General features: G+C 41.5%; 1 protein-coding gene across 2 annotated transcripts in view; it reads right to left on the bottom strand.

Moving 5' to 3' along the window:
• DOK6 (docking protein 6) overlaps positions 1–16,643 on the bottom strand; it is a 411,999-nt gene that overhangs the window by 15,389 nt on the left and 379,967 nt on the right. The window contains exon 8 of one of the 2 annotated variants that reach the window (XM_060119272.1): positions 8,575–8,855. The exons of the other annotated variant lie outside the window; for it this stretch is intronic. Within the exon in view, the coding sequence (XP_059975255.1) occupies positions 8,848–8,855 (8 nt within the window). The 3' untranslated portion in view covers positions 8,575–8,847. Of the gene's footprint in view, positions 1–8,574; positions 8,856–16,643 lie in introns of those variants that run through there. 2 annotated transcript variants of the gene reach the window in all.

The raw sequence follows: 16,643 nt of genomic DNA, 5'->3' as shown, positions 1-16,643 counted from the left end.
GGGTGAAATCTTAAGACTGTCCACAGTTCTTGACGATGTTAATAAATAGTGATATTTAATGATTCTCACGATAATGGCAGTGACTTCCAGTTTTTGTTGGATTTTTACAATGACTTTTTATTTAGTAAGACTCTGCTAAGTCTCAGTGAAATTCTTCATCATCTGAAATACACATCATATCTTAATGAAATAATTTCATGATAGTGACCAATAGGACAGTATCATAGAGAGAGCTGAGTAACTCCATGATATGTGAGAAAGAAAGAATGAATACGGATATTCTGGAATTCTTACTAGAAAACAGAAAATTAGGTAAGCAGTTCTTTTACCACTCAAATTCATAGGATGGATATACTTATTAATCAAAATTAATTTCCAGTAAAGACAGTCCAGTCACCTGAGAATTATCCAAATTATTTCTTATAAGGCATATAGATTTTTGTTGCTGCTATTGTTTTGATGGGGAGAGTCTCTTCTTCAGATGATTTTTTTTTAACAATAGCATGCTGTCAACATAAAAATAAAATGGAGAAAAAAATCAGAGAGTTCATTTAATTGTCACAGGGAAGAAAGAAACATTTTAGGACAAACACAACACAGAGAAGATGAATGACTCCTGCGGTTTTAGAATGAAGCTTTCATTCTGTTAGAGCCTTTGTTAAAAACAGTGAAGCATGTTTTAATTCTGAATATGGAAGACTGTGCTTGAAGATTTGCTGCCACTTAAAATTGCTCTAGAGACGATTGTTGTACCGCAATAGGGTACTTTAAAGATAGAAAATAAAGAGATTATAGGGTAAATAGCTTACAAGCTGTGATGGTTAACATTCAGGGGATGATTAACTGGTGAATATATCTCTTATCAGAGTTCTTTTGTTAAGATAGTTTCTTTTTGTTTGTCTCCTGTGAGACAGTTAAACCGAACTGAGAAGATGCAGTCTTAGTGTATTTTAGAATATCCTGTTACTGCTGTTAGAACTTGGGACGGAAAGCAGAGAAATGTGGCTGACACAGGAAGTATGGTGGGGGGGTTGATAAGCCAGTTGACAATCGGACACGCGCTGTCTTATTGATAACTTTCAATTACCGACTTGCCTCACTATTCTCAAGCATTTTAACCACTACGTGTAATTTTCACAGGATGGTTGACACGTGAGTCTATTGGAAAAAAAATGTGTATAGAAAATGAATGGCCAGTGATTCTTATTCTGATATTTACAAACTTCTGAATGGTTTGCCTTTTTACTTTAATAACAGTAGGTTCTGGCAGTGTTTACATATTGCAGCTGTATTTTTAAATAAGTGGAAAGAGATAGGATATAAAAACAGTAAATCGGAGGTTTAACATCCCTCCTAATCTTCACTGTCTGTGCTAACCTGTGCCCAGTGGAGCTAATCCATGCACAGAGGCAGCTCCCTTATTGCTTGGTGTGTGCTGAAGTGTGTACTGTTGGGAAAAATTCATCAGTGACTTGCATCATTACACATGTATTCTGCCTTTTGCTTGCTACTGACAATCACAACTTTAGATAGAGTCATTAAGTCTGCATCTATCTATCTATCTATATAAATAATATATGTATATATGCTATATTTAAAAAATATTATATGTGTTTTCCTTTGTGGCAGAAACTACAAAGCACAATAATTTTTGTCCATTCAGGTACTTGAGACTTGGGAGCTTAGTGTGGGGATGCGTGTGGGACACAGCTGGTGGTTAAGATCGTTGTCTGAAATCATGTTCAGTCTCTGGATATATGGGATGCACTGGAATGAGAACTGGTCTTGGACAAGCTGCAGAGCTCCTGGGGAAGGGATAGCTCACACGGTCTCACAGCCAGGATCACAGGGTGGTCGGGAGCTGCTCGCTGCTTTGCGGGGCAGCAGGTGCACTGTAGACGGTGTGGAAACCTGCATCAGTGGGGTAGTTCTGTCTAGACGTTTTTCTTCACTTCATGCATACTCTTCACTCATTGAGAAAAATACATGCTGAAGTAGACGGCTATTCTCCTAAGACTAAGATAACGATACAGATTAGATTGAGTGACACTGGCTAAAATTAAGAAACACGGAACTCAACAAAAGTAGCAGAGATGCAAGAGTTCATTCCTGGTGAGATGGTACAGCCTGATGCCCCTGTGTACTTTTGTTTGTTTTGTTTTGTTTTTTGCGGTACACGGGCCTCTCACTGCTGTGGCCTCTCCCATTGTAGAGCACAGGCTCTGGACGCGCAGGCTCAGCGGCCATGGCTCACGGGTCTAGCCGCTCCGCGGCATGTGGGATCTTCCCGGACCGGGGCACGAACCCGTGTCCCCTGCATCGGCAGGCGGACTCTCAACCACTGCGCCACCAGGGAAGCCCCCCGCTGTGTACTTTTAAGAATTTTTTTTTGCTTTTAGAATAATAGGCAGACATTCTCTGATACCAACAGTGCTAAAACTAAGACTGTTATATGTGTGCAAAAATTTTCTTTTTAGTATTTTTTACATGCATTGTTTCATGAAGCCCTCGCAGTAGAGAACTACACTCAGATTTCACTGGGGGTAACGCCGTGGTGCCCGACAGCCCTCTATAGGGTGGAGGGGATGCCTGCAGGCTGGGGGGTCTTTCCTGTGTGAACCTGGCTGGGCCACAGACCCGGTTTTAATCAAACACTAACTGAGATGCTGCTCTGAGGTGTTTCGTAGATGTGGTTAGAGTCCAGAAGTAGGGAGATGATCCCAGAGAATCTGGGTGGAGCTGATTCCATCAGGTGAAAGAACAGCACTGAGGATTTCCTGGTGAAGGAGCAATGCTGCCTGTGGATGGCAGCTTCACGTCCTGTCCCGGAGTCCCCGCCTGTGATCTTGAACTTGCCCAGTGAGCCCCCAGAAGTACATAAGCCGATGCCTTGCATTGTCTCCATGTGTCTCTCCAACTGCCTCTGCTTCTCTGCCTGCACCCTGATGGATGGATGCATGCACCGGGGTGTCCGCTGTAACTAAGTTCTGGTCTCGGAGCACATCCCTCCTGCTTGAGATGCCCTGGGGTACAGGAAACTCTGTTGGAAGTGGCTCCACAAACTACAGCGGGTCTGGGAAAGCCGTAGCTGCAAAAATGGCCAGTTCACAGGCTGGAAATGCTCCATAATGTGATGGCATTTCAGGCTTCAGGAGGCTCCAAGGTCCTCATAGTTCATTGGTTCTCATTTTGAAGGGGGGTCTTCAGTAGGTATTTGTGGGGGAGGGCTGTATATGGTATGGTATGTTTGGTTTTGGATCCCAAGGACTCTTTCTGAGTTCTCAGTTCTCTAAAAAACTCCAAACCTCAGAATTCTGATTTTGGCGGCCTTTCTTAGCTTAAATATGCTCTTGCTTCGGTCTGGATCTAGAACTCATAATTGAGGTGAGGGTACCCACTGAGTTTCCCTGAGATGCTGACATTGGTGTGGACCAGAGGCGGGATTCTCATGGTGCATCTAGCCTGTGATGGTTGGGATCCTGGACTGAACCCAACGGTTGCAGGACTGCTGTGGACTGAACTGTGTCCCCCCCATATGCACTTGTTGAAGCTGTAATCCTCAATGTGACTGACTTGGAGATAAGGCTTTTAGGATATAATTAAGTTAAATGAGGTCATAAGGGTGACCTAATCAGTGAGCATTGGTGACTTTATAAGAAGAAGAAGAGAGAGATCTCTCTCTTTCCACACTCACTGAGGAAAGGTATGTGAGCTCACAGCAAGAGGGCAGCCATTTGCAGGCCAGGAAGAAAGCTCTCTCCAATATCTGACCATGCTGATGCCCTGACCTTGGACTTCCAGCCTCCAGAAGTGTGAGAAAATAAATTTCTCTTGTTTAAGCCACTCAGTCTACGGTGTTTGGTTATGACAGCATCAGTAAATTCTGGAGTGATTGATTTTAGGGCCAAAGATCCTTAAGGACCATTTTTATTATTGTCTTATTTCTTTTCTTTTCTTTTTTAAACTTATTTATTTATTTTTGCTGCATTGTGTCTTTGTTGCTGCACGCCGGCTTTCTGTGAGCCGGGGCTACTCTTTGTTGTGGTACGTGCATGGGCTTCTCATTGCAGTAGCTTCTCTTGTTGCGGAGCACGGGCTCTAGGTGTGGGGGCTTCAGTAGTTGTGGCTCGCGGGCCCTAGAGCGCAGGCTCGGTAGTTGTGGCGCACGGGCTTAGTTGCTCCGCGGCATGTGGGATCTTCCTGGACCAGGGGTCGAACCCGTGACCCCTGCTTTGGCAGGCAGATTCCTATCCACTGCGCCACCAGGGAAGCCCCTCTTATTTCTTAATTAAGAAGAAAAATGAAGCTTTTTCACTTAATAAAGATGGAACACATCTGAAATGATCAGCAGTAGTGATCACCGATGATCAGTTCAAGACAAACATTCACTGAATGGAATTGTATAAGGCATTTCATGAAAGAATAAGAAAGAAATAGATGAGTTGGGCTCATATTCAAAGAAGGAAAACCTACTAGGCAGCAACGGTTGAAGTGTAGCACTTTTAAAAGTTTAGTTTGCACATCCTTTGGTGTTTGTCGAAGCTGTGAGTCTACTGACTACCTCATGGGCAACAGGGACGCGTGAGAAGTCTGCTCTCCTCCGTAAATACGGTGCCCGATGCACAATGTTTTCCCTTTGGGGTTTTCTTCAGGAGTGTACTGGTGGACGCAGCTGTAACTTTTGCTGCGATGCGACCCTACAGCTCTTGCTCAGGGCCTCTGCTGTGGCCCTGGCCTTCTCTGCCCCTCCCTGGTCCTCCTGGCATAGCGTTCAAAGGTCAGGAACGGTTCCTAAACCAGCAGCTCCAAAGCTGACCTCCTCCAATGTGGACAAGTTCTCAGACCGAGTACAGGATTTGCATGTCGACTGATCTGGATTTAAATCCTGTTTGCCCTTAATTGGAAGTCACTTAAAGGCCCCAGGTTTTGCATTTTTCAAGGGCGGGGGGTGGTGGTGGTGGTGGGGGTGGTGGTGGTGATAATATCTACCTCATGTTTTAGGCTAAGTAGAAAGTATTTTAAACAGGGTAACACATGTGAAGTTCTTTGCACAGCACTCACTCCTGTAAATGTTCCATACATATTAGCTGTTTATGTTTATGACCATGGAAAAAGATACCCCAGAACAACAAATCTCCAACCTTTCTGGTCACAAAACATCATCCATTCACTGAAAATCTGCTTTAAGGCTGCGAAGTTAATTCATTAATTTGCTCATGGGGAATGGGTCTAATTATAATGTGTGGCCACAATTTTATTATGCACAGTTCCTGTTTTTTGGAAGAGGAACACATTGCACTGGAGATGGAAAATGGTCAGTGCTGTTGGCAGAGAGACATATAGGAACAGCTGTGGTCATTCGATGTCCTGCACATCAGATTGGAAAGGGGCCTGGCAATGCCATAGGCCTTTCACTTCTGGAATTTGATTCTTCAACAGCACAAATTCGGAGCAGTGGGATTGCGGTGGGTCTTCTGATAGATTCAGGAGCTTGTTTTATGTTTTAAAAAATATCACTAGATGGAGGATACAAATAAAGCTGTTTGATCTGTTTTTAAAAGTGATATTAATATCAAGATATTTGGCTGTGCTCCTTAAGTCATAGTGTTTTATTTTCGGATACCAAAATCATTTGCATAGAAATTAGCATTTTTCATAAATCCTAGAGGACATAAAATGTAGGATAGAAAGTACAGTTGTATAAGTTTACAACTGTGGAGATTATTTTTCATGCAAATGTATTTAATCAATGAAACTGACAATGAAACCAAAAAAGAATTTTAACCAAATCTTGAAAAGTCTCAAGTTACATTACCTATCTATCTATCCATCTATCTATCCAAATAGAAAGATAAGATTGAACCCTATTCTAGTTGTTTTTAGGTCACAAACTGTAAAATATCAGAAATTTCATGGAGTTCAACCTAAAATACATACATACAGAATTTTAAAATGTGTTGATTACAAAGTTTTATGTCGTCTGTCAACTTCATTTGTTCTTATTTAAATGACTTATTCCTGTAACTGTATTCTTACGTTTTAATTAGAAAGAGCTGCAGCACTCATCATATGAACTCTGTGATGCTTCAGACCTTATTCCTAGCCCCAGTTAATGGCTTTGATGCTAATTTTAGCACACAACTGCATGATATAGTGTTGGTTTTTTATTAAAATTTTTTCCTTTGATGTGTTCAATCACAGAAGATGCATGTTTGTTGTAGTGAGTGAGACCAGACAATGTGAAGATGAACAAAAGTAAAGTTCATCTTCCCATCTTCCTTCAACCCCGGGCTAAGGCGTGGCTTTCTCTCTGTGTCATTTCCCCCTGGGGGCCTGAGATCTCACCTCCCTCCCTCCTGGTGCTTTTATTTCCTGCCCCCTAAGCTAGGCTTCCCCAGGTGCCCCGAGGCCTGTGATTTGCAGGGAGCACATCTCCGTTCTGGTCGCAGCGCCAGGCACAGGGAGGCCAGCTCACGTCCACTTGCATTCTTAACGGGGCTCAGACTTTCAGACTTGCCTGCGATGGTTGAAGAATTATTAGAGAAGAGAAACTAAAACCCAGCCCCGCCTCCACTTCACCTCCCCCTGTCCGGCCACTCGTCCTGCTGGCCACGTCCCCGCAAAGGGATTTTGCTTTGTTTACCACGGCGCCACTTTTTGTCCCCTCCCATCCCCCCCCCCCCCCAGGGCCAGTGTAGCCTTAAAAATACACGCTTGTGGTTGTTGAACTGCAGCTCAGGAGCACCTCACCCAGCCTACCTCTTCCACTTCTCTTTCGGGTTGCTACTGGTTTCTGATCGCCGGCCCCGTATTTTTATCGTCGTCCTTTACGGGTTTTCTCAAGGTCACCCAGCTCTAGGCCACGGTCTGTCCCGTCCTTTCTCCTGGGGGTCCCTCCTGTCACTCCCCCAGCTCTGTGTGGCGGTGCCTCCCTTCCGGGTTATACCCTCTCGGCCGCGGGCCGCATGCTTGCTCAAAGTAGTAACATGTTTATATGTTGCTTTCAGGCTTCAGATAGTTTCACGTGTAATTACTTATTTTAATTCTGAAAACGGCACTGAGAAGAGGGCAGGTATTATCCCCACTTGGTACTCGGAGGAACAAGCTGGGGGCTGGTGTGACCCTGCTAGGCGCGGTCCGGTGCGTGTGAAGTCTACGACCCAGATTGCCGAGTTCCTGGTGGTGTGTTTGCTTCCTCACACTGCACCCTGGGTGTCCTCTGGGCTCTGCTTCGTGGCTTCTGGCACATCAGCTGTCTAATGACAAAACTCTAAGTCCCCCTTCCCCCATTTAACTCCCCAAATGAAGTCCAACTCTGCCACTAAAAAAAAGGCAATCATCGGTATGAACGGTGTAGGATATTCTTAGGGAAGTCAGGAGACCTGAGGTTCCTTCTGACTTTGCTGTGTTGTCACTCATAAAATGGAACAAAATGGGGCAGAGTTGCTTGGCATTTAAGCGTTCATCAGAATCACCCACAGGGTTTCCTAAACACGGACTCCTGGGCTCCACCCCTAGAATTTCTGATTTTCAGTAGGTCTGGAATTTGCATTTCTAACAAGTTCCCTGATAATGCTGATCCTGCTGACTTGGGGACCACACTTTAAGAATTGCTGGCCCACATGATTTCTAAATTCCCTTAAATTTCAACCAGCTGTGATTGGGAGTGACAGTGGTCACTGTCAGTAAGCTGCTGATAAAACCATGTAGCTTGGCACTTTTTTGAAGATGAGAAGCTAAGATGGAGGATGCTCATACATACCCACCAGCTTCTCCTGACCGGGTCTGCCTAAAGCTTGATGTGAATCCAATATTGGTTCCCTTTTCCATTTGAACCTATGATGAACTTGAATGGATAGTGTTTATGTTTTAGAAATTTGTAGAGACATCAAAGCCAATCTGCATGCCATCGGATTTCTGAATGACCTTGTCACTTAGCATAATACTGTTATATAATAAATAACCTGCCTAGTGGTATGAATCTTCAATTACCTAGCCCGCCTTGTAAAATACTCATCCTTAAGGTTGATGATAATGGGACTACAGTGATTGATGAATGGGATTTTATACTGTGATTCTGGGTCTCAGCAAAAAGGAATGTATTTGGGCTCTATAGCTAGTTTCTAGTCAGGGCAGCAGCTGCACAATTTATGTTTCTTATCATTCTGCTAGGTTCATGGGTTCTGAGGGAAATAATCCTATTTTCCTGCTTAATAAATATAGGGTAAACTCATTAATTACACTGAGACTAATCTGGCATTTAGTGCAGACACTAAAATGCACTGCATTGAGTATCTGACCTTTTACAATATTAACAGTTGGAACGGGCTAAAATTTAACATACAGCACAAATAGAATTAGCAGTATGCTCCTGAAAATTTTTATATTTCATTCAGCTGCCTTCCAATAAGAATTTATAGGCAGCAAGACCATCCAAGAAGACAAAAATAAAACTAATTTTCTAAACTGTGTGGATACCATTAAATATATAATTTATTATACTAATTATAATAGAACAAGTAATTTTTTTTTTTTTAGTTTTTAAAAATTTTTTTTAAAATTTATTTTTGGTTGTGTGCAGGCTTTCTCTAGTTGCGGTGAGCGGGGGCTACTCTTCGTTGCGGTGCGCGGGCTTCTCATTGCGGTGGCTTCTCGTTGCGGAGCATGGGCTCTCACACGCGGGCTTCGGTAGTTGTGGCTCATGGGCTTAGTTAGTTGTTCCACGGCATGTGGGATGTTCCAAGACCAGGGATCGAATCTGTGTCCCCTGCATTGGCAGGTGGATACTTAACCACTGCGTCACCAGGGAAGCCCCAAGTAATTCTCTTTGATTAGGGCTTTACTAGGTTAGAGAACTAAAAAAAAAGCCCAGATAAGAGAGACATTTAAGTGGATATAATGCAAATTTCAATCTAAAATTTTGAAATACATCCAAGAAATCTTGAAGGAAAAGTAAACAGTAAAGTACACAACCTTTTTTTTAGTACACACACATACAAAACATAAACTCAGTTTCAAAAACCAAATAAGTGAAATTATAATATCTCTTCCCTTAATAATAAAATGAAAAACTTATTTGAAAGGATAGATACAATTAATGACTTTTCTTCAGAGTTTATTCATATGTTTGTACCCTAAAATGTTTCAGTTAAGCCTGTGAACCTTTGGTCAAAGCTTCAGGAAAATGTGTATTGCTTGTTAATTGACAGTTCTCAAACATTATTACATATGTGCTTTATGTTAGATCAGAATTTGTTTGGGAGAAGATCTATTTGGAAATACTGTGGCCTATTTGTGTTTCTTCTTTTTTCCTCCCCGTGTGTATGAGAGGTATCTTAACAGTGTTATGGTTTCCTGGAATATTGAAAGAAGATTATTAAACTGTAGAAACAAGTTCAGTCAAAATTATGGCACTGCCTATTTTGCATGTGGCTATGTGTATTTAAAAAGGGCTATGTCTATTTTATTTTGCATGGATTATTTCATCAGTAGTCTTATTTCTTGGATCATTACTTCTCATCACTCATTTCTTCCATGAAATCTTTTCAGTGGCCTTCATACTCCCACCTTCATCCTCCCCAAAAGGACATAACAGGTGAAATAAAGCCACCATCTAAGTGCTCGTGAACTTTCCTCCTCTGAGGTGAAAATACTTTCTTCGGTGATGAGATTAATGTCTCACCAGCATATATGCCTCCCTTAGATTATAAACCGCAAGTGCAGGAGCTGTGTCTCTTTATGTGCTGTCCAAGTTCTGACTTCTTGATGGCACTTAATCATAAGAATCATTAAATGAGTGAGAAATTGCTCTACCAAACGCCTCCATTTTGGCAGTAAAAGGATATGAAATAGCTTGTTTTTTTTTTTTTTTTTTGCGGTACGCGGGCCTCTCACTGTTGTGGCCTCTCCCATTGCGGAGCGCAGGCTCAGCGGCCATGGCTCACGGGCCCAGCCGCTCCGCGGCACGTGGGATCTTCCCGGACCGGGGCACGAACCTGTGTCCCCTGCATCGGCAGGTGGACTCTCAACCACTGCACCAGCGGGGAAGCCCTAGAGCTTGTTTTGAAGTGCTTCCCTGAAGTGCTTCCAGGATGTAAGGACTCACCTTCCTTTCTGAGCAGAAATGTATTTTGACCCTCCCCCTGTTGCTAAACTTCTCCATTCTTTATTTTTATCCAACTTTGCAGTTACTCCCTTTGGTAGATACCCTGCACCAAAGTCAGAGTTAGAGAAGATTTATGACACTCATAACACCAATACCAGCTGGCAGTCTGTGTTAATATGTGAGGTGGCAGAGCAATTTGTGGGTATGAAAAATCTTGGCTTAAGACTTTCTGAGGAAGCTTAAGAGGTACTTTGGGTTCCAGCTCTAAGATAAATAAGTTGTGGGAATGTGATGTACAGCATGGTGACTATAGTCAACAATACTGGATTGTATATTGGCGAGTTGCTGAGAGAGTAGATGTTAAAGGTTCTCATCACAAGAAAAATAATTTGGTGTTTAATAGCAAAATAAAAAACCAAACCAAAAAACACAAACAGGAAACAGTCTAACTGTTTGACAGTGGGAGTTGGTTGTATCTATTAAACTATAGACCTACTGCTTAGAATATCGTGTAGCTATTCTAAATGATGATGTACAAGGATATTAATGATGTGGGAGAATGCCCATGACATATTGTTAAGGAAAAGACTGATTAAAAAGTATTAAAGATAAGATGCACTGAGTAAAAAAATCAAACTAAACAGAACTAAACAAAAAGGCTGCACATATCTTTATACCTACATACCAACATGATAGTCTCTGGGAGATGCTTTTAAACATTTTATTCTCATTTCTCACTTTATTCTTAGTTCTTTTTTCTTTCCCCAAATTTTCTTCAATTCCCATACATTATTTTAATCAGAAGTATATGCACTTAAAGATAGATTTAAAATAGTAACTTGCTTGAATAAATATTCTTGCAGTTTCTAATTATATTGTCCTAAAATATGCCAGATTCTGTTTATTGCCTTGACAACTGCCCATTTGCCCTTTTGTCCTTGTGATAAGAAGCCAGGGTAGAAATCTTTTGATCTCAGGGAAGTTAGGGTTTTCCCTCAGGCAAGGAGATAAATAATGACTAGTAAGCTCATCACAGCAATTCCTTCCCCTTTGCCAGTTACTTACTTTCCCAGCGGTTTTCCCAGTGCAGACAGAGTTACCCATAATGTCAAAATTCTGGCCCATGAAATAGAAGACATCTGTGTGGAAATTTGGAAAGATTTCCTTCACTGATTAAAAATTAATAAGCCTAAAAGTGGAGAAACTTTGTCTCTTCCTTCTGATTTGTGTTTTGAAAGTAAATGTGATTCCTGGAGCTCTAGCAGTCATCTTGTGAACAAGAGTTACAAGCATGAAGATGGAAAGGAAGCTTGCTAAGCACAATAGAACAGAAGCATAGAAAGACCCTGGATCCCCAGTGATATCACTGAGCAGCTAAATCAACAAGAGGAGCCAAATGAGGCTTTTTTATATGATAAAGAAATGAACTATTGGTGTAAACCACTGTCAGTTTTTTTTTTTTTTTTTTTTTTTTTTTTTGTGGTACGCGGGCTTCTCACTGCTGTGGCCTCTCCCGTTGCGGAGCACAGGCTCCGGATGCGCAGGCTCAGCGGCCATGGCGCACGGACCCAGCCGCTCCGCGGCATGTGGGATCTTCCCAAACCGGGGCACGAACCCGTGTCCCCTGCATCGGCAGGCGGACTCTCAACCACTGCGCCACCTGGGAAGCCCTGTCAGTTGGTTTTTAACTTACTTGCCGCAAAAAACATTCCTAATTATTAAATGAGGTCCACTAGCAAAATTAGATGGTGGGATCGTAACTATCTCTTTTTAAAAATACTATTAAAGCCCCCTTACAAATCGTTTGAAAAAAAGAGAATATTGTAAACAATGTAATTTAACAATATTTGTTATAGTGCAGTTTGGAGTAGGTTCTCTTTCCTTTTTTTAAAAAATTAATTTTTATTGCAGTATAGTTGCTTTACAATGTTGTGTTAGGTTCTGCTGTGCAGCAAAGTTAATCAGTTATACATATACGTATATCCACTCTTTCTTAGATTTCCTTCCCATGTAGGTCACCACAGAGCAAGGAGTAGGTTCTCTTTCCTAATAGTGGTCACTAAGATGTGGTTTCCCTTGAGATCAAGCAAACTTGGGGCTAACCTCTTTTTGCAAGGGGACGGAGGACAGGAGATGGATTCCTGCTGTTCTCTGGTCCCTGTGCCAGGAGACGCTGACTCGCCCAGCTGTAGCACAGTAAGCCTTAGGGGTGACACTGGCCCTACGTGTGCTGCCTGCGTGAGGCTCAGCTGCTAGGCACCCCCTCAGGCTTGAACTTTCAACTCGAAAATAATAAAAATGTCGGTTTCGAAAAAGTAAAAAGAGAAAACTTGAGTGGCCTTTCTTAAACTATGAAAAAAAATATTTGTCTTTGACAGTTTCTTGGCAATTCAATTCCCAACTATGTGGTACTTGAACAAGAGTCCAGTATTCTCTAGCATAGAGGTGACCCCAAATGTGCAGTATTCTCTATGGATTAGCCCAAAATGTGATGAAAAGTATAATAGCCAGAGAGTCAGAGATGTGGTAATAGTTCTGGGAACTTCAGTATCTAGTTGGATGGCTGTTTTGGTTTCCTACTGCTGCTGTAACAAATGGCCACAAACTCAACGGCTTAGAACAACACAGATTACCCTGTTGCAGTCCTGGAGGCAGGAGTCTGAAATGAACGTCCCTGGGCAGAAAGGTCAGCAGGGTCACGCTCCCTCCGGACTGTTTCCTTGCTTCTTCCTGCTCCTGGAGGCCGTCCCCATTTTTGGCTCATGATCCCACTGGCACATCACCTTTGTCCTCTTCTGCAGCCACATCCCCTCCTGCCTCCCTCTTATAGACACACTTGTGATTACTTTTAGGGCCCCTCTGGGTAATGCATCTGTCTCACCACTCAAGATCCTTAACTGAATCACCCCTGTGAAGTCCCTTTGTCATGTAAGGTTCTGGGGATGCGGAAGTGATGGGCGTCCTTGGGGGACCATTATCCAGCTCACCACAAGAGCCTTAGACAGTTAAGTAAAAACCATACTGATACTAGTTGAACCCAAATTGTGTTCCACACACTATTTATTCTAAGGCCTGGAAAACAGGAGAAAAAAAGTGAATATTTAAGAGGAAAAAACATTAACTCACTTAATATTTGTATCCCTATGTGATAAGTACTAAAATTATTCTCATTTGACAGATGAAGATAATAAAGTACAGAGAATTTAGTTTACCTGAGATCATAATGCTTGTAAGGGGAAGAGTCCTAAACAAGAACCCCTATTCTTCCTCTGCATGCTATCTGCCACCTTGACTTCTTAGGACTGGAGTTTCATGGGTTGTTGAGAGGGTATAATAGAACTAGATACTCCCTGTATTTCAAGTTCTAATGGATTCTTTCCAACCCAAGGATGTAAATATATTTTGCCCAATGAGAAAAATTCCAAAGGTATGTTAGTTGTAGCAACAAAATCATTAAAATAAATGTTTCAGAGTCATTTATTATGTTGTTTGGAAAGAGTGTAGTGTAGGGAAAAAGTCATATTTCTTAAAATACAAACATCAAGATATTAGTAATGACATTTCTAAGCTGGCCAGAATGACTGAACTATTCAGAGGTTGAGTCTGAGAGGCCAGATTATATAACAGGTCACTGTAAAAAAGATACCCCATGTCTTTCAGAGGCCATTTTCATAAATGAATTTTAAAAATCTAGCATTGTGAAACTATTATGATGCCAAAATAGAAAAAAGTCTGGAGTAAAGAAGATATTCATGTGAACTTTTTTTTACAAAATTATGAATTCTGACAAAATAAAGTAACAAAGCTTTTTGTGTTAAGCTAGATCTACTGGACTTGTATACAGGCAGAGTGCATGGGATGAATCATGTTCAATAATGGCACTTAATATCTTTCCCAGAACCATAATGGGTAATTTCTGAAGCATAAGTGATTTCTGAAAAGAGGAACTAAACAGAGGCAAAATAAATGTTGACATAATGTAACTTCTTTGTTATAAGCAATTTGAAAATATAACGGGGAAGAGTAGAATGTAATTGTAATATAGAATATATTTTAAAACCCCATTTAATGAGAAGCCATTTGGTAGGTAGTGTACCTAAAGAAAAATATTAACATAATTTGAAATTAGGGAAATTCATGGATTAGTGGCTTTAGATTTCATTTACTGTTTCAATGCAATAGAAAAAGGAAGCCAAATTGAATGGTTCCAAATGTTGTGGGTTTTTTTTTAATGTAGTTTCTTATTTTTTTTCTTTAAACCCACATTTGTTTATTTATTTATTTTTGGCTGTGTTGGGTCTTCGTTTCTGTGCGAGGGCTTTTCTCCAGTTGCAGCGAGCAGGGGCCACTCTTCATAGCGGTGCGCGGGCCCCTCACCATCGCGGCCTCTCTTGTTGCGGAGCACAGGCTCCAGACGCGCAGGCTCAGTAGTTGTGGCACACGGGCCTAGTTGCTCCGCGGCATGTGGGATCTTCCCAGACCAGGGCTCGAACCCGTGTCCCCTGCATTGGCAGGCAGATTCTCAACCACTGCGCCACCAGGGAAGCCCCAAATGTTGTGTTTTTATAGCACATACAGAGATTTAAAAAAACCCTAAAAATTGTAAAAATAACTCCATAAAGATAAGCTGAACTGTAAAAGTTTCTTTCCTGCTGATTTCAATTTGTTGCCTTAAAATTGTATATGCTGGGAACTAACTCCCACCCCTTGAAAGACAGCCATCATAATTACTTCTGTTTGCTTTTATATTAAAGTCAAATGGCTTGGAGAATGAAGCTGTGCGGCTAAGTTTAGAGGGTTTCTCAGCTGATGATATCTGAGAGCGAACCAGTCAAGTGTGAGAAAACTGTAATAGAGGCTTGGTCATCAGGGCATCATGGAAATGATGGATTCTCAGGGTAGAATCACATCTGATATTTATTATGCTGTGTCTTCCACAAATGACTGAAGCAGCCTGATTACTCAAGATGTGGATTCTACGTGATAAAAACATCACATTTCAATCTCATGGCCAAAACTTGTTGTTAAATTAGTTTCATTTTAGGGCTTCCCTGGTGGCGCAGTGGTTGAGAGTCCGCCTGCCGATGCAGGGGACACGGGTTCGTGCCCTGGTCCGGGAAGATCCCACATGCTGCGGAGTGGCTAGGCCCGTGAGCCATGGCTGCTGAGCCTGCGCGTCCGGAGCCTGTGCTCCGCAGTGGGAGAGGCCACAACAGTGAGAGGCCCACGTACCACAAAAAAAAAAAAAAAAAAAAAAAAAGTTTCATTTTAGAGCCAACTAACTTATTGAGGGCACTTCATGATCTTGGATGCCCGTCAAGCAAATATCGGAGACATTCAAGCAATGCTAAGGAAGTATAGGTATCTTTCTTTTTATGGAAAAACACTTCATACCTTTTTCGATCTTTTTTTTTTTTTTTTTTTTTTTTTTTCAGTATGCGGGCCTCTCACTGCTGTGGCCTCCCCCGTTGCGGAGCACAGGCTCCGGACGCGCAGGCTCCGGACGCGCAGGCTCAGCGGCCATGGCTCACGGGCCCAGCCGCTCCGCGGCATATGGGATCCTCCCAGACCGGGGCACGAACCCGTATCCCCTGCATCGGCAGGCGGACTCTCAACCACTTGCGCCACCAGGGAGGCCCCTCGATCTTTTTTAGAATGAACAATTTCAGTCATTTCAGAATGGTAAGTGCTCTTCAAAGCCCATTTGTTGCCTTTTGGGCCATAGGCAAGCCAGAGTTAATGACTTAATTTTTTTACGAAATGAGGTTAGGTGTTCTCAGATTTAAAAATACTTAATTTTTCTCAGCTAGTTTGCAGAATATTGCTGCTGACAAAAAAAACTTCTAAAAAAATAGTTTCTAATTTTGTGGTATCTTAATGGATTTTGGATGAACAAGATAAAAGTGTTTAAAATTCAAATGAAGAAATGTTTCCTTTTAGCTCACAACTTCAATTTCTTGCTTGCAGGTCAATATATTAGTTATAATAGTAATAATTAGTAGTAATAGTAGAAAAATCACAGCATTAATTGTAAGTTTACTATGTACTAGGATTTATGGTTTCTTTAAACACATTAAATTCTGTTTACAAGCCAGTGACTTGCTAAAAAGATTCTTAGTTCTATTTTACACATTAGGAAACAGACAATATGGTAGTTAAGTTTTCTGCCCATGATTGCATAGCTAGTACTCCAGCAAGGTTGGTTTGGCCTCAGAACCAATGCCCTCATCCCCTCTAGAAGCTAAAAAACATGAAGTGAAAATGGTTGTCTCTATAACCTAAAAACTTAGAAGCAACAGTAAGTGGAATATTTCTTTCTAAATTTTATAATATTAATAATAATATTAATAATGAATAACATGATACTATTGTTTTAGTTTATTTAAGAGATTCCAAAAGTATACAAAACAGAAAACAAAAAAATTCTGTTCTAAAATCTGGTAAGATCAACTTCTGGCATTTTAGATAACTTGAATTTTCACAAAGATTTGAAGACATATTCTAACGTGCAAGTGTTATATAATTAATACAGTTAATT

The sequence above is a fragment of the Mesoplodon densirostris genome, chromosome 15 (genome assembly GCF_025265405.1).
Source record: "Mesoplodon densirostris isolate mMesDen1 chromosome 15, mMesDen1 primary haplotype, whole genome shotgun sequence".
Taxonomy (NCBI): domain Eukaryota; kingdom Metazoa; phylum Chordata; class Mammalia; order Artiodactyla; family Ziphiidae; genus Mesoplodon; species Mesoplodon densirostris.
This window is presented reverse-complemented; position numbering and strand designations above follow the sequence as displayed.